Source organism: Kwoniella pini, chromosome 8 (genome assembly GCF_000512605.2).
Source record: "Kwoniella pini CBS 10737 chromosome 8, complete sequence".
In the NCBI taxonomy this organism is placed as follows: domain Eukaryota; kingdom Fungi; phylum Basidiomycota; class Tremellomycetes; order Tremellales; family Cryptococcaceae; genus Kwoniella; species Kwoniella pini.
Genome location: NC_091723.1, coordinates 1,404,174 through 1,421,101, shown reverse-complemented (window position 1 = coordinate 1,421,101; position 16,928 = coordinate 1,404,174). Strand labels below are relative to the sequence as shown.

Below are 16,928 nucleotides of genomic sequence, written 5' to 3'. Positions count from 1 at the left end.
TAGCACCTTGAACAGTATTACAATTCCTAACGCAGCATGTCGTCTGGTGCGATACATTCCTCACCTTTTGCTGGACCTTCTCAACCTCGAAAAGGTGAAGATATAAGGGTATTTGCTCCCACCGATTCGAAAGAGTGTATTTCTTGTGGAAAATGTTGGCCTTGGGTAGTGTTCAATGTAGAAAGGGGACATCTTCCAGTGAGTAATTCTGTATCAGCACCACTACTATCGGTCAGCGAGCCTACAAGGGCGATTTGATATGAAATGACATGTGAAACGTTGATCTAATTGAATAATGTTCTCCAGTCGGTAGTATGTACAAGATGTGCTAGATACGATCTGGAAGTTGAACGTTGGAAAGGCTTAGGTACACAAATGGTGAGCCTTATCCATTGCTGAGCCTGTAATTCTAGGTCATGAGTGAATCATTATAGCACAATAAGATTAATCCACTAACCTATGATCCCAATTTAGCATCAGGACCTTGCCAAAGCACGACATAAATTCAGTAAGCATAGAGGTGAACAAAGCCTTTCACAGCCTATACCGCGCGATACTCAACCAAGAAAGCAAAGCGCATCACATCAAGGAGGCAGTAATATACTCTATGTTATAGCGCAATCTCAAGTTGGATCATCTCGTTCTCGTGGACAAAAGCTTTTGACCGAAAAAGAACTCTCCATAATTGACGTTAACATACCTGTTCTCAGAACAATTGCAGAACCCCAAAGAGCCAGTATATGGTGAGTGATATCTCTTTTCTTGCTTTGCCGACTTCTCGATTGTACATTCCGTTTCGGGGCAAAACGACATATGAACGGTACTGACCTTTACATACAGGATCCAATTAACATATCAACCTACTTCATCCCAACAAGATCAAGTACCCCAATTGGATATATACGGTTCTTACACAGCTTTCGTTGGAAATCGTAAAGCTTCATTAGACGGTCCTGCTTTGATCAAGTTGATTATCAAGACGTGGGCGGATCACGGTGTTCAGATGAGAGGCAGTCCAGAATATACGATAGCGGCTTTGAGAATAAGGGATTCATCTTCGAATTCATTTCATCAGGCTGGAAAATACTCTCAGAACGTAACGGTCCCCATAGATAGTGGAGTATCGATCTCAAAACAAATCCAACCAGTCAATAATTCTCAATACGTATCATCTAGTATACCAAATCCACCTCATCATCCACCGATATCACAGATCACTAGTCATGCTCAAAACGCACTTCAGACGGAAGATACTTCGTCTCTCCAATCAACTCATTCACCTCGACCTCCACAGATCCATCCACCGCCTGAGTCATCCGTTCTCGCACAACCTCAACAATCGCAAATACAACAGTCATTACACTTTGCAAATCCGCCCGATGATGAAGTTGATGAGCTGGAAGACGATGTTGAACATAGAGACAAAGAGGAAAGAGCTAGCTCAGAAGATCAAGTCGGAGACATGTTATTATAAATGCAGGAGGATCGTTGAAATGTATTTATGGAATATCCGCTAATTGACGATTATCACGAGTTTAAAGGTGGACAAGACCTGAAGTCTCTTCAATAATACATGAACGTATACATCGTCAATCCTGAAGTAAGAAATATGCTACAAGATAATCGATCCAATTCTATGATTAACAAGATCGACAATTTATCGGTGTTGTGAAACCTTCATATAGACCCAACTATATCAACATCGCTTGATCTTCTGCGGTCTACGATCCTTCATCTTGTATCCATCTAGACCAGGAACGGATTTCCTAACGATTCTACTATACCTTCGATATATCGCTTCCTGTACACCATTGGATTTTTCCGCAGTCAGCCATATTGAACTGGATACTGATGATCAGCGGGGTGGAATTCTGCATTCACTCACTAAACCAAAACGATTCGTAAAGGCTCTGATTCCTCCTTTAGGTATACCACCCTTTTGAACTTGTTTTTTCAGAGTATCAAGCAATCGTTCATATCCTGGTTGATCTCTCTCAGACACCCTACTTCTCGTCTTTCTATGTGTATTGTTGGCAATTTTTCGTTTTATTCTGGCTTCATTACTGACGTCAAGAATCTGCTATGCATATAGTTATTCAGCGTTGTCTTACTGAATTTCGTGATCATGAACTTACAGACCGGAATTTTTCCCTTTTACGCAATGCTTCTTCATATTCAGAACCGGATTCATCGCCTTCACTACTGAAGATTGACATGAAATCGTCATCGAACACAAGATCGTCCCTTCTTGAGATCTACACGATTTAGACAAGTCAGAGACTGGTTTATGCAACGTAAGACATATCAGATAATCTGAAGCCAAATGAAATGTTGTGATTCACCGACGCGACATGACTTTTCTCATGTCCAAGTGTGACTTCAATAGGCTCCTCTTCGTCTTCACTAATCATCTCATTCTCGTTTCCATCTTCAGGATCGGAACAGCATATATCCAAATCTGAATCGTCAATACTGAACTTTCTCTTCAAGTCCTTGCTCTCAGCCAAATCATTCTTTGTTATCTTTGAAATATCGTAAGCTTCAGACCGACACGTCACAGAAGAATGCCGTTTCACTTACGAGTGTCAGGGACTCCATTGCGGAAGCTTTCGAAGGCTCTCCAGTCGAGACTGCGCGATGAATACATATGCTGACGGGAGAAATTGGTGTACCGTACGCTCGCGAAGCTTTCTCGTTGTCATCATCGATCTATTGGTATAGACATCAGAGCTATCAAATTACCCCAAATGAATCTCGTAAGGAGCTTACCTGATCAGGAGAGGTACAGATCAATTCTTGTGGAGCGGGAGTAACACTCCGTACACTGGGAAGTATATTGAACTTGGGGACATCAGATAATCTCCTATCTTTTGTTCTTTTCCATGCCTCTAAAGTTTCCAGATCTTCCAGTTTCACCAGATATCGTGACTGAGACAATCGCTGTCTGGTCGAAAAACAATCATGTACCCAACCTTCTGTGAGAGCGACTCGATTTTGTCGTCTAGCTTGTTCGAAATGATGATATACAACCTGCTTGTCTGGGGAGTAAATAGGATTTACCATAATCAATATTTCCGAGTCCGCTTCAAATGGAGATATCATACCACCACCATCCTGCCAATCGTAAAGTCGTAATTAGACTTAGACTTTGATATAGTAAGATCCTACTTACAATTATCTTCCTTTCTAGATTCCTTCTCGCCGAGAGTGGTCCCATGACATAAAAAGATGAATATTTGAAGACTTCATCTCTCCTCCATAGACTAGGGCCGCTCACCGCTGGAGGAGTGTTATAACGGTCGGTGTATATCATATCATCATCAGGTTGAAATCGTCTCCCGATATCGAGACGATGAGACGATTGTGTGGTTCTAGTTAACGGAAGTGATACCCTTCGATCCGGATGATTTGATATGGTAAGGTCAAGACTGGGCCTTAGATGAGGGATAAATGCTGACACCGCTCTTGGGCGAGGATCAACTGGGAGAACAGAAGGATGTGTGATATTCAGGCTCGACGAAGGTCTTGGGGGAATCAATGGACTGAAGTGACCGTGTTGTTGTTGACGACCTGAAGTTTATGATGATGATGATGATACTGATGTTGAAGATATTATTCTCCTAGGATCTTTGGGTAGATTTTCATTCTTCTTGGTTGAAATATCGACTTGATTTCGTGGGATACCCCAATACTGATTTCTACTTTGTTTTTCTTTACTGCACAAGCTATCCAATACCCAATCAAAGTGAAGTAATTTCTTCGCAATGATAGGATCTTCTATCGTCCTAGCATATTCAGTGATTGATGAATGTCTGATCAAGATATATTGGGCTTGTTCAATTGAAACGACTGAACCACCTGCTCGTTCCTTTTCAATGATACAAATAAAGCTGATATCAGCGATTTTCAATACAGTGTTAAACTTTCCTTACTATAATGAATGTTTTTAGACGTTCGTACAAGTCTAATGATCCTTGACCTATAGTTTCCTTTTCCTTTTCGTTGGGAATGATGTGAAATAATTCACCTCGAAATAACTTTTTCCCTTCTTTCGTCAAAGGTGGTGGTGAAGGTTTATACCATGTGATTTGAGGCATCTGCATAGTCTCTGGGCTTGCCAGCATTATGAATAAGTAAGCTGATGATGATATCAAAAAGGAAGAGGAGTAACAAGATGAATAGTAAAAAAGCAAGATGAATCAGTGAAGGAAGGAAATTCAAAGTTGTTTAATCAGTGTAAATATATGATAAAAGTGACATGGTTGATTGAACTTCTACACGTGTATATATATATATATATATGAGAAGCAGTCAGTAATTGTGTGATTCTTCTGTGTGTGTATTTGATGGATTATCATGATCATTATTATCCCATGGAGGTCAGTGCGTTATCCCGAATCCTAATCGGGAAGAAAATGTGTCTAACTTTGACATCAAACAAAGGAATCGTCACTCTTATCAAGTATAGTATACATTGTACTCCTGAGCTATATGAGGCTCGTGTATGAATATGATATCTACCTGAAGAACCTGCTTGTTTGAGAATACCCGAATGTATGGAAACCAACATGATATAACGATACGTATTAAAGAAATAGGTATATATGAGCTACAAACATTTACTTTGGTGAGATGCGGAAAGTGAAATAAAGGGAAATGCCAAAAGAATGAAATGAGCGAAAAGCGAACGAAGAGTAAAAAGGTATATACAAAATAAATCACAGCCTGCATGTGCGTCATGCGCACTATCCTTGAAAAAGCCAAGTCATTTCACCTTGACTATTGTCCATCAAAAGAAATATCAACATCTCCCCAATTGCCTAAGGCTATAATTTGATTATCACTTTGTTGGGATTCATCGTTTTGTAATTCATCCATTGTTTTGGTGACTATCTGTCCATTATAATTCTTATCTGCCCAATACACATAACCCGATAAAGTATCTGCAGAATTTTGTAATTTTTCTTGTGTATAACCTAATACTCCGAAAGTTGTGTTTTGTTTAATCTCAATTGGGCCAACTTGTAATTGCCTAACTCTAGCTTTACCACTTGGATCATAATTTGGTACAGGAGATGGTTGTTCAAGATTAATTTGTCCCCAGTGAGTTCTTGATATTAAAGGACCGATATAAGTTGGATTCAATGAGATATCCATATTACCTTGTTGAGTTCCTATTATTGCATATAAATCTATTGTAGGTGGTTGATGAAGATATCTTAAATTAACATAACCTGAGGTTGTGAATAAGTTGGTAACTATCGTAGCTCGTGTATCATTCGATTCGGTAGGATTATAACTTGTCGCATTGAATAGAGAGTGAACTTCGTTCTCGAAATCTACATCTGTATTATCGGGAGGAGTGTCGCCATCGGGTATCCGACGAACGACGGTAGTGTAATCTGAAATAGGAGGTAATGTAGTAGTATTGTCCATTTGCATTTTCGGATCAGAAAGTATGATATCAGATGTGATCGAACCGCTACAATCGCAAGGTTAAGACATCAGTCGATGAGACCGCTGTATAGTCGGTCATTGTACTCACTCTGTTACATTGACAACCAACGATTCAGATATATTCCAAGTACCTCTGACACTACCTTCAAAGGCAACAACAGAAGCTTTCTTTGCTTTAGCATAATTCACTTGAACTCCACCTCGACAAGTATCTAAATTCAGTGCTGTGAAAGCAGCAACGTTGTTCAGATTTCCTAATCGGACGACCATTTGATCGGCATCAAGCGAGAATGATGGCAAGGTTGAATATGGTGATTGTGGTGAATACCAAGAGGGGGGTAATCGAACGATAATTAGGTTTGTAGGTATGAGACTGGGATCCAATTTGAATGGATTGGTCAACTTGCCATCGGTTTCTTTGGGACTCTATCGTTATTACGAGATATCAGCTACGATTTGACCAGAATCTGTATTTTACTCACGTATATTCCCACTCCTACACCGGTGTCACCTCTTGTCATCTGACAGACCCTCATCATGGTCGTCAGATCTTGTGGTCCAGAGTATCTGACAACAACATCAATCAAAATCTTTCCTTCCTCACCGGAGCTGATCACAGATTCAGGCCCGTCTGAACCAATGAAATCTAAATGACCACTTGATCCGAAGCCTCGTGCGTTGACAAACAAGTCTGAAGGCGGTATGCCAGCAGAAGAGAGTGGGAAAGAAAATGATGCTAGAGATATATTCGATTTAGGATAAGGTGTGAATAGGTTGACAAATGGTGATGAGGTGGTGTTCAGAGGGGCAAAGTTATTACATTCCGTTAAGTTACCTTCGGAAGGTGATGGTCCATCCTATATAACAAAGATGTGAGCACATAAGATCCATACTGTTCTTCTCTGTTGGCTGTGCAACTTACTCGAGAGTCAACATATGTCAAGTTGAAAGATCCATAACCCTAGGGTATGAGTCAGTCTCATCATAACGACAGCGATCGTTTGGTTGACTTACAGACCAAGCAGCTACTCTTTTACCATCTGTATCTTGGTCCATCCATGGTTTTTGCCAAGGTGGTCCTGCTGCACCTCTATGTTCATTCCTTGACATTCCAACCAATAATCCAACAACTAAACCTATCCCAATAAAAATCAGAACAACTATGCCCTGTACCCATCTTCTCCACTTTTTCCACCAACGTTGAAATCCAGCATTATTTATTGGAATACATCCACATATCCTAGTTGACTTTCTTTTAACTGGTATTGCAGTTGTAGAGCTTTCCCATAATTTTGAGGTTGAACCAGATGCTTGCAATGTAGAAGAAGCTTGATCTGTAAAATGGGGTAAAAGTAAAGAAGGACGAGATGCTGTTGGAGTAAGTGAATCAGATGAAGATATAGGTGAAGATGAATGTATAGGTTCAGGATGTGTAGGTAAATTATGAATTATTAGTCCTGGTAAACTTCTTGAAGAAGAAGAAGCATGTTGATCTGAAAATACATCATGTTCTTCTTGACTCAATAAAGAACCACGCGAATCTCTACGTCTTTCGTAAGGCGGTAAGGATTCTCCATCCCAACGCGAAGTTGTATCTTCGTATTCTGATGGGGGGTGAACTAAAGATGATGTAGATGCTGATGGGTTGAACAACCTTGGGTCTTTCTCTGGATCAGGAGGGATGATCATAATGTCGGAATGAATGAGGTTGTCAGAGGTGAGAGGAAATGTTGACAGATCTTGAAAGGTTACGCGTAAAGGAAAAAGATTCGATGTAGGATTAAATTGAAGGCTATTGCTATATATGCAGTATATTGGAACAGGTCATACTTCTAAAGACTAAGCTGCTGTTCCACCTCAGAAACTGGCGGATGGATGATCGATAGAAAAGGGTGAATAATGGTATCGCTTGATCGTAAAGGTGAGATCGAATGATTAGGGATGAACACAAAGGGGTTATCGAGAAGGGGGGTTTATGACTGCAATTCGTCCTTGAAACTGTGTTGTGTTTGAAACTGCTTTATATGTTGTAAAGTACGGTGATATCTTAGTTGGAGATGTTCAATGGTGATTTGTGATAATGAATGGTGTTGATATGATCAAACAGGTCTTTGTCGCTATGTATATCGAATGCGGTTAGTTACTAGTAGTTACTCGTAATATTGAAAATCGCTCAAAAAGGAAAAATAAGGGGAATATCAATTGAAGATTTAGCGCGCCTTGACCATGCTGTTCCACAACGCTGCGAGCCTAATAGATTGGTGGCATTGGGTCCTGGCTTGGCGATTTATTTGTAACTATTACAAATTTACGCAAAGCTACGTCACTTCGGGTGCCTCTTACCATCCACAGAATCGTTCAATCACCGATAGCAAGCATAACATAACGCAGATCGTTCGAGAAGACAGCTAATCTGTGTAGCTTGTCACAAAATGGCTCACGGGACGGGCTCATTGATCCATGCAGTTTCTTCTGTGCTGCTGGGGGAATAACTCAACATCGATATCATAGATCATGCTAACGTACCAGGCATACCGGTCAATTCACTATGACGTGAAAAGAATACATCTGTAGATGTAAGAGATGTAACGCCAGCGATTTGAGAAGCACCTTCCTTCCATTTTCTCGAATGACATGTTAGTCCTGCTCATGATTTGCAAACGGTGCAATCTAACTGAAGTGTCTTCTGATCACACAAGCTCTACACCTCGATGGAGCCTATTATAATTGTATTGCATTCTAGGATTGATTGATGAGACACGTGGGTATAAGTCTGATGTTGTATTAAGATGGTCCGAGCACATATGTTGGGAATGACTACAGTAACAGTACCACTAGTCAAGTATACCATGCTGTCTTCACTTGACTTGGTTCTGCTCACCTCTTTCCTTCCTCCTCTCACCTTCTCTCAATGTCAATCCTCTTCCTCTTCTCCTTTTCCCCTTTCCCCTTTCCTGAAACACCGGTCTCTGTTTAGAATAAAATGGCTCAGCAGTCTAATCCAGACAAATACCCGCCCAGTGGAGAAGCTAGCTCTTCGAACCGAGAGTCCTTCCCATATACCCCGAGGACAATTGCAGAGAAAGAAGTCGACGAAATTTCAGACTTCCCTTTCGATAAACTACTATTTGATCAAACTTTCTGGCTGGTAGGTAATGACGTTAAGAAGAAACAACTGAAGATTGATATTCAGGTAAAACAATGTTCAGTAGTCATGAGCCTCGTCATCATTTGACATGATTTCGTGTAAGCTGACGATGGAAATTGTCCTAGAAACACGGGGGTATCATTTCATCTTCCATCAACATTGCCACCAGAGTCATCTTTCTACGACCTCAGGATTTTACTCATATGTTTAAAGGTTTAACCGAATTGAGAGTAATGTTGAATTCTCATAAGGTTTGTGGAAAAGGTATTCCACTAGCAGAAGGATGGATACATGATTCCATTATAGCTGGAAGACCCATAGCTACCAAACCTTATTTGATTAATGATAGAAACCTATTTGATGTGAAATTCTGGGAAAGAGTGGGATTGGGCGGTGGACGAGCAATTGATACGAAAATGAAAAAGGCAAGTGCTTGTTCCTCAACAATTCGATTGCTGTCGAGTGCTAACAACGAGAGCAGAGAAAATGCATGGGGAGAGGTAAAATCGTCAACTTTGACCTTCCCGTCGATATAGAACAAAAACCACATACGTCCACTCTTCCCAGGTTCCCCCGAAGTTTCGATTCGTATGAACCCAAACCTGACACAGGCCACGAAGCGACGATCGATCCTGTCCTACTCCATCTGACGGCAACAACTGCAACATCGTCAAGTGAACGAGCAACAACGGCAGCGGTCTTTCCCAGTACCATGCTTGATACTACGCCAGCCACTTCATGTTCATCTATAACAGAGGCTCTTGACCACGTATCTGCCCAGACTAATCATGACAAAGTGCATTTAGCCCGTGATCATATCTCTCAGTCCATCAAGGTCGCTCCACCGCTATCAATAGTCCATTCCAGCGTTTCATCTGGTAAGGATGACCTCATCATGTTCTCTCCCACTGGAAGTCTGGCATCAGCGATGCCGAACCATCACTCACAGGATGTGACGGCATTGGAGTATAAGAAGCGAAAGGTCGATGAGAGCGATGGAGATTATGAAGAGGAACCAGACCGAAAGCAGGTGAGCGGTGCCCTGTTAGACCTCTTGGAATAGCTCATTTGTATTTTAGGCCAAGTCAATAAGTAAAAGCGCGTTATACAATCGAAGATATCGAAATCAAGCTACTGTCCAGCCGCAAGATACGGAAGCATTTGACGCGATAGTATCGCATCTTCAAAGTATGGTTGCGAATGGAGGATTGCCTAAAGGTGGAATGAGAGCTTACTTGATCGGTAAAGGCATTGTAAGTGATTTCAACAGCCTAATGAGAGGAATCCTTCCTTCTGACAGTTCTCCAGCATTCGTTGTATACCAAATATGGGTCATTGATTAGGGCGGCTGTACCCGGTCTTCCTAATTCTAGAGATCAATTGACCAAGATGACCCAAGGAACGAACAGAAAATGGCAGAAGTTTGTCGATGAGCAACGAAGTAAAGTACTGCAGGATGTATAGTGAATTAGAAATGACGGATTCATCGTGGTGTAATCATTCTTCCAGAAACGTGTATTGCTGAGACTTTATGTAAAGCCCAGGTGGCTGTGAAACCATGTTGTATTCGTGAGATTGATTGTTGTATGTCCAATACATCAAGATCGTATAAGCCATGATCATATATGTGTGTATGTATGAATGAAATCGAATATAGCTGGTGATCGATTTTTTGGTACAGTATATCAGGAACCGATCGGCCCTCTTTTCGCCCGATAACGAGGCTTAGCACCGATTCTTGGTATGATTGCTTGATCTTGTGCTGATATTGACACGGTGTCGATACTGATATTGCTTCTGATTGATATACTAAACATTGTTTGATGGACACATGGAAGACAAGAGTGAAGTGATATGTAAATCGAAGCGTGAAACAGATCGCGAGGAAGTTGAAGAGGAATGAGTTTTATTTCTTATTGTTCAAAATGATCTGAAACGCACTAAAAATCGCATTGTCCTCTTGGAATTTCTGCGTGTAAAAATTCTTTCGATTCTGTGTTTTTCTGTGTGCAATTCTTTTTCCGGAGACTACAAACATGAACCTCATCTATTGCATGATCCTTCTTGCTTCTTTCTCATCACACCGAAACAATATAAATTGTAAATTCATTACCTCGCCTCATCCTTCTTGACCTCATGACAACTCTTTCCTCTCTCCTCAGTAACTCTCTAATTTACACTTCAATATGACGCCAGTAGATCCTGGAGAGTCATCCTCAGCTAGACAGCCATTACTCTTTGAGAGGGAAAAATTCTACGTCCATGCTATAGGTATCAAACGAGATGAGATTGAAGCCTACATTAAAGTCAGTCAAACCCTTTGGGATGAAAGTCAAGTAAGGCTGACGACAAAGATTGCAGGAAAAAGCAGGAGGGAGAATAGTGGATAGGTTTTCGAGTGTTTTCATCATAACCCCTTATCAGTTAGCGTACTCTAGACCTTATGCAGAAAGTTTACCAGGAAGTGAAGGTGAAAAGGTTATAAGTTTAGATTGGATCAAAGATAGTATACAAGGAGGGAAAATCATCAGTAGAGAAAGATATTGGGTCATTCCTCGAGCTGAGCTTAGAATCGACAAAACACAACACGTTAGCCAGAGTAATTCGCAAATCAGAGATTCAAGGTATGATAGTAAATCGACCACCGGCGCCAATACTATGGAACCGAATTCCTATCCTGGTGAGACCTCGTCTAGAAATCATTATCGAATAACACAGAATCCTCCTTCACGCTTGAGGGGGCAGCCGCCCTTGAGTGATCTGATGCAAACAGATCCTACAGTCGCTACAAGTATGCTTGAACAATTGTCAGCCAAAGTTAATGATGCTATAGAGGCGGCTAAACGGCGTGAGATTTCTCAAAAAACTACTGTGGCTTAGTCAATTGTACGTTTGGATTGCATCATTGAGAGAATAGCTGAAACTTGTCCTCAACAGAGTTCTACCACTAATAGTATGTCGCGTGACGCAAATCGATACCCAACACCTATTTCACCGACTCGCATTTCTCAGCAAGCTGTCCTTCGACAGCCACAGCCAGGAATGAAAGGTCATGATCAGGTCGATTATCTTTTAGGCAATGGCGAAACAAGCCTATCCCCTAACATATCCTCCGAGGTGAATCAAGCTGAAGAACTTCCCCGACCAGTTCGTATAGACTGATGCTGCCTTGTACATAGTTTCTTCGAGGGAAGACCTTTTGGCTGATCGGGCCACCAAGAGGTAGAGACAGGCTCACCACGATCATCCACGTTCGTCAAGCCTCTATCGGACCATCATGACGCCCGTGTCACAGAGTTTTGGCTGATGGTCCATTCCTTAATTATAGCGTATGGGTGGAAATCTCGTAGCTCACTTGTGTCATGCGGACATTGTCATTTTCTGTAGGACGGACAACCCACGGTTCATAATCTCGAGGATACAAGACTACTGGAGGGCAGTTGAGGCAGGCTGCAAAATCCTCAGCGAAAGTTGGATTCACGATTTGAATATTTCTCGACAACTTGTTCCTCAAGAGATACATAGCATAAGAGATCCCAAAGTCTTACAAAGCTCTAAATTGTGGGACGAAGTCTTACCTTGGACAGCTCTTGTGAATGGAAGATACGTAGAAGAAGCCAAGGCGTTCAAGAACGAAAAGGGAGAGCCCCGATTGGACCAGGTCCCTCACCGGTAGGTCTTTATACTTCCGTCCCCCCGCAAGTGGCTACAAGCGGTCTAATTGGAATCTGTTGGGTACCGTAGAAAGGCTCTCTTCAAACTTCGAAGCCCTGCTATGTGCCTCGAACGCAAATTGTCACCTCCGAACCTACCTGTCTGGAAGGCCTGAGTCATCCAAGTACATCAGATCGACTTGGACTTAGAGCAAAACAGCCTGAGCCTTTGGTTATTTCCGGTAGTATAGCAGATAACACAGGCTCAGGGCTTTCAATCCAACCGGAATCGGAACGGAAGATTTCATGCATTGAAAATCAACCTTCGAAAGCTACAGAACAGGAAGAAGAGGAGGATTTGTATGAGGACCTAGCTGGGATCTTCTCCTCGGATGATGGTGCGGAAAGTGAAGAAGATGCTATTATTTCGAACAGCTCGCTGAAAGGAGCTGCAAAACCCGACGATATTACAGAGAAGAAAACCAAGATGGCAGAACCTATGATCACCGGGACTCAGGATGCTTCTCCATTCCTTATTCCCGTCAAGAGACCTCAAGATAGGCCTCTAGGATCTTTCAAGAAGATCAGGAGGCATTCCGATGCTAAGCAGATTAAGCCTATTAAAAAAGCTGAAGAGGAAGAGGAGGAAGAGGATGATGATGTCCCGCTTAGACTCGTGAGCGCACCTGCCCGTCATTTCTTGACTTGCAGTCTTATGATGAAGTCGACTTGTTATAGAAACGCAAATCATCCATGATGGCGAAAGGAAGCTCGCTCGTATACGACCATGAATCGAACACAAATGAAAAAGAGGACAGTGACTGGGAAGAAGATAATTGTAGATTAACAAAACGTAAATCCCCAAACAAGGTTTTGGCCAAAGATAAGATAAGGTATGATAGATTATTGAGGGAATTGAGTTTACGAGTGAAGAACAACGACTTTCCTAATGGTCTGCGAAATTTTCTCAGATCCAGAGAAGGAGATGTGAGTGTCCCAATAGTATCGCGCGAGGCCAGATTAGAGCCAAGCTGAAAACAAAGACTCTACTATAGACTTATTTATATAAAAAATACTGTTCAGTATACCGCGAGGCTTTACCAGGCTTGCCCGTAGGCAGATTTCAAAAGAGAAAGACGGCTTGAAAGTTTGAATGGTACTTTTCGCTTTCCAAAACAACGGCACGCGACGTTTTTCAATCTTGTTGGCAAGCATTCGATGGATTTTTGGTAACCTTGACGACCGAACAGAAAGTTGTACATTTTGACACCAATCTGTGAACAATGACGTGATCATGCAAAGTATACATGTACAGATTAGGTTAGGGAAAATTGTATTTGTAACATGCCTCGACCTTGCACGGTTTCAATGGTCCTTTATTTACAACTTTAGCCCCAACCACATCTTGACGATTAATCTCGCGTAGTCGTGTTTCAACGAGTATCCTTCATACTTTGCATGAATCGACTTGAGGAAGCAATACCTCCATCGTTCGGTTGTTAGGGCAAGATCCGCCATGAAACGTATCTCAGTGGCACAAGAACTTATTTCGGGTACTTCTAGGATGTAAGCTCGCGCAGCAGGATGACTGTTGGCAAATGTTGATTGTACGAAAATGCAATTTAATCTAGCGTTCCTTGATACATGGCGGAATTAGATAATCCAGTATCCGGGATATCATGTTGTCTAAAGAAATCAGCTAACCAATCGTCTAATGTTGAATTGTCTAATCCGTGATTTATATCAAGATCGTTTATACCGTTTGGAATGGTTGCAGCTGAGACTAGTGTAGATGTTTGTTGATGTTGATTCAGAGTTGAATCTTGATTTGAAAAGGAGTTCGTAGTTGATACTGTATATTCATTAGATGAGGTGGATTGGTTATTATTGAGATTGGGTTGACGCGTTATTTGACTAATTGGATCTAGATTATTCGAACTCATACCCCTAGCAGCTTTATAGAATAGATTTATTATGTCTGCGATTTTTGCTCGAGCTGCTATTGGTCTAAGTTGATTATGTCCTAAAGCCCATCGATTCATCATATCTTTCGCTATTGAAAGGGATTGTAAAGACTCAATATCACGTTCTGCCGCATAATTGTAGTACCTGCACAAGATTTCAGCTGATTAATTATTTGTGAGATCATCTCGCGGAGAATCAATGAGATATTTGTTGAATATAATCGACTAGAGATAGGTCACTCACTGAGCCAAAGCAGCGTATACAATGGCATATTTAGCAATCAACCAACAATCTAAAATATGATCGCCTCTTTCATTCAACCATGATATGACTTGTCTAGCTCTTTGTACTGTTCTTGACCACCGTTGCGCCGTGGGACGGAATTTAAGGTGCGATGGGAGTTTTCGGTTGTGTTTGACAAATGATCTAAAGAAGATCACCTGTAGTCATTTATCAGTCGTTTATGCTGCAGGTTTGCCTTTCGTAAAGACTTTTAGCGCTCACCTCAGTTGAGACAGTCACTAGACTTAGCAAACCACCTTGAACCGAAGTAGATCTACCGGTGAAGAGAAATGGTTCAGGTATGAGACTTAATCTAGTATCCACTTGGCGCAATAATGATTCTAGTATGTCGTCTGTACACCTTTCCATGGATCGAGGCCTGTAGATGGTTTGCACTGTCACATATAATCAGCAATCTAATCGAGAGCCTGCGACAATCGAACTGACTGATATCTCCTAATAGACAGCTGACCTATTGCCAGAACATCAAGGTAATTCAGCCATGTGTAATCAAGACGTGAGCAAGAGTTGCAGTGAGAGATTCTTACATGGAACATCTCCACTTGGAAGGCATGAGTGAGATCTGGCGTTTGGAGTATATCCGGGGATGCTAGTGGATCCTCACAATCTAGTAAGGAGATAGCCAACGGTTGACCATATGCGCCGCCGTACCTAATACCAGTAATTCAATAAATGTAAATGAGATCAACGAATGGAATGATCACCACTCACCATCGATCCGTAATGATTGCCGCCAACCATGCTCTGGCTCTATCAGCATACATGTCGGGTATCCAATGACCCGCATTCAGTCTATGTAAGCCTATATCTTGAGCTTGTCTGATCGCAGTACCAATTCGTATCCAGCAATTTGATCCTCCTTCCATATTAGTCTCTCCATGCAATTCATGGGACATTCCAGATATCAACAATGCCTGAACTTGTTGTAAAGTTGATCCTTTACCTAATTCTTGATCTAAATCTTTCTGAAGTCTTTCCCGGATAGAGGCGTAGATAGAGGAAGGGACATCCCTTGAAAGGGCAGCTACTGCTAAGATAGATGAAAGGACGAATGGGGAGTTATCAATCGCTTGAGATATACGATGAGGAGGAATGACAGGGTTGAGAGGTGCAATTTGCTCGGTGTAGAATGAAATCACTGGGCTTTGGTATTAGCGACACCCGAGATCGAAATGTACGAAGGCGGCCTATTCGAAGAAGCGAAACTCACGCTTGGCTATAACATCCTCCCTGATCTGTTGTTCCGATAATTGACCTTCCCTCATTGGAACATCCGGATTCGCACCATACACCCAGCCTTCGGTCACTCTAAATAACCCATATCGTCTATCTAACGCAGCTGAATCCTCAGGCAAGTCCGCCAACAAGTTGATAGTAGCAGTAGGACCTGTTTATCGATTAGCGAATGGTATAATAGGGTTCTATGATTTACACTTACCCTGCATACGAGGTTCCGGTCCACTCAACTTCAGATTCGGAGGTTCATCCGACCCTCTTCTAGGTATTTCCGAGGCACCATAGGCTGTGGATGAGAGATATGCAGAGGTCAACGGTTCTGATTCTGCTGGTTCCGATTGGAGGAGTAGGGGTTGTTCAACGATTTGTGGTGGGAATTCAGTTCTGGTAGGGGTCTGCAAAGGTGATTGAGATGTCCTCTTTGAGCTACCGATCCCTTTATCTTCTATATCTTGTGTTGACGATCGCTTTGAGTTAGGTATACCGGGTGAAGACAATCTAGCTACTAGTTGAGCGGGATCACCAACTGTAGAAGGTCTAGCTTTTCTGAGTGCACCCGTATCGGTCGAAGAAACATATATTCCCCTTGAAGCTATTTGAGCTGCTACCCATTGTTTCTGTTCATCTGTCGTTGCTAGATCCACCAAAGTACGAAGCCGACGCTTGTCCTAAGTGAGATTACAAAACTTAATTCATATAATTTTGAATCAGAGAAAAAAGACATACAATCTTTGCTGGTTGATTGGATTCACATTCTGCTCCAGACTGCATACATTGATTAGCTTACATATCGCCAACTTCAATTTACATGAAGATGTACTCACACGTTGACATGCAAAGCATTTGGTTTCAATTGCACTTTGACCATCTTCGGGATATTCGCACCTGAACAATCGGGATGAATATGATTCACTAGATCGATTTCCCCTCCGATTAGGTCTTCCGAAACTCACCTCAACTTTCGATTCCTACATGGATCGCATGCTCTCCTCGCTTTCCGTCGTTTCGCAGGCGGTGGCCCAGTAGAGCTCTCTGACATCTGTCAATTTGGTGAATGGTAGCTTAGAAATGTAGATACATGATGTTTGAATAAGAACAACTAAATAATCTCGGTTGTTCTCATATATCAATCACGCGTTAATTGCAAATTCCCATTAATCAACCGA

General features: G+C 41.8%; 7 protein-coding genes across 7 annotated transcripts; 3 read left to right on the top strand and 4 right to left on the bottom strand.

The window, feature by feature from the left end:
- Positions 1-36: 36 nt before the first annotated feature.
- On the top strand, positions 37-1,474 carry I206_106284 (uncharacterized protein; the record flags this gene model as incomplete). The annotated part of the gene is made up of 4 exons (XM_019156834.1): positions 37-198; positions 307-378; positions 475-743; positions 841-1,474. 4 exons carry the CDS (start codon positions 37-39, stop codon positions 1,472-1,474), a joined length of 1,137 nt encoding a protein of 378 aa, XP_019010636.1.
- Positions 1,475-1,696: 222 nt separating this feature from the next.
- I206_106283 (uncharacterized protein) lies at positions 1,697-3,217 on the bottom strand (the record flags this gene model as incomplete). The annotated part of the gene is made up of 7 exons (XM_019156833.1): positions 1,697-1,801; positions 1,886-2,077; positions 2,136-2,255; positions 2,343-2,522; positions 2,581-2,709; positions 2,770-3,114; positions 3,173-3,217. 7 exons carry the CDS (start codon positions 3,215-3,217, stop codon positions 1,697-1,699), a joined length of 1,116 nt encoding a protein of 371 aa, XP_019010635.1.
- Positions 3,218-3,577: 360 nt separating this feature from the next.
- I206_106282 (uncharacterized protein) lies at positions 3,578-4,124 on the bottom strand (the record flags this gene model as incomplete). The annotated part of the gene is made up of 2 exons (XM_019156832.1): positions 3,578-3,868; positions 3,933-4,124. The coding sequence occupies 2 exons, from the start codon at positions 4,122-4,124 to the stop codon at positions 3,578-3,580; spliced, it is 483 nt and encodes a 160-aa protein (XP_019010634.1).
- Positions 4,125-4,779: 655 nt separating this feature from the next.
- On the bottom strand, positions 4,780-7,146 carry I206_106281 (uncharacterized protein; the record flags this gene model as incomplete). The annotated part of the gene is made up of 5 exons (XM_019156831.1): positions 4,780-5,482; positions 5,546-5,883; positions 5,940-6,314; positions 6,380-6,418; positions 6,472-7,146. 5 exons carry the CDS (start codon positions 7,144-7,146, stop codon positions 4,780-4,782), a joined length of 2,130 nt encoding a protein of 709 aa, XP_019010633.1.
- A 1,294-nt stretch (positions 7,147-8,440) lies between these two features.
- Positions 8,441-10,069, top strand: I206_106280 (uncharacterized protein; the record flags this gene model as incomplete). Its single annotated transcript, XM_019156830.1, has 5 exons — positions 8,441-8,650; positions 8,731-9,034; positions 9,142-9,635; positions 9,685-9,858; positions 9,914-10,069. 5 exons carry the CDS (start codon positions 8,441-8,443, stop codon positions 10,067-10,069), a joined length of 1,338 nt encoding a protein of 445 aa, XP_019010632.1.
- Positions 10,070-10,791: 722 nt separating this feature from the next.
- I206_106279 (uncharacterized protein) lies at positions 10,792-13,403 on the top strand (the record flags this gene model as incomplete). The annotated part of the gene is made up of 8 exons (XM_019156829.1): positions 10,792-10,911; positions 10,967-11,476; positions 11,543-11,722; positions 11,785-11,856; positions 11,934-12,266; positions 12,350-12,934; positions 12,997-13,245; positions 13,314-13,403. 8 exons carry the CDS (start codon positions 10,792-10,794, stop codon positions 13,401-13,403), a joined length of 2,139 nt encoding a protein of 712 aa, XP_019010631.1.
- Positions 13,404-13,880: 477 nt separating this feature from the next.
- Positions 13,881-16,801, bottom strand: I206_106278 (uncharacterized protein; the record flags this gene model as incomplete). Its single annotated transcript, XM_070203285.1, has 11 exons — positions 13,881-14,367; positions 14,467-14,663; positions 14,728-14,900; positions 14,953-14,977; positions 15,054-15,177; positions 15,238-15,664; positions 15,737-15,913; positions 15,965-16,430; positions 16,489-16,527; positions 16,587-16,647; positions 16,716-16,801. The coding sequence occupies 11 exons, from the start codon at positions 16,799-16,801 to the stop codon at positions 13,881-13,883; spliced, it is 2,262 nt and encodes a 753-aa protein (XP_070059386.1).
- Between the last annotated feature and the right edge of the window lie 127 nt (positions 16,802-16,928).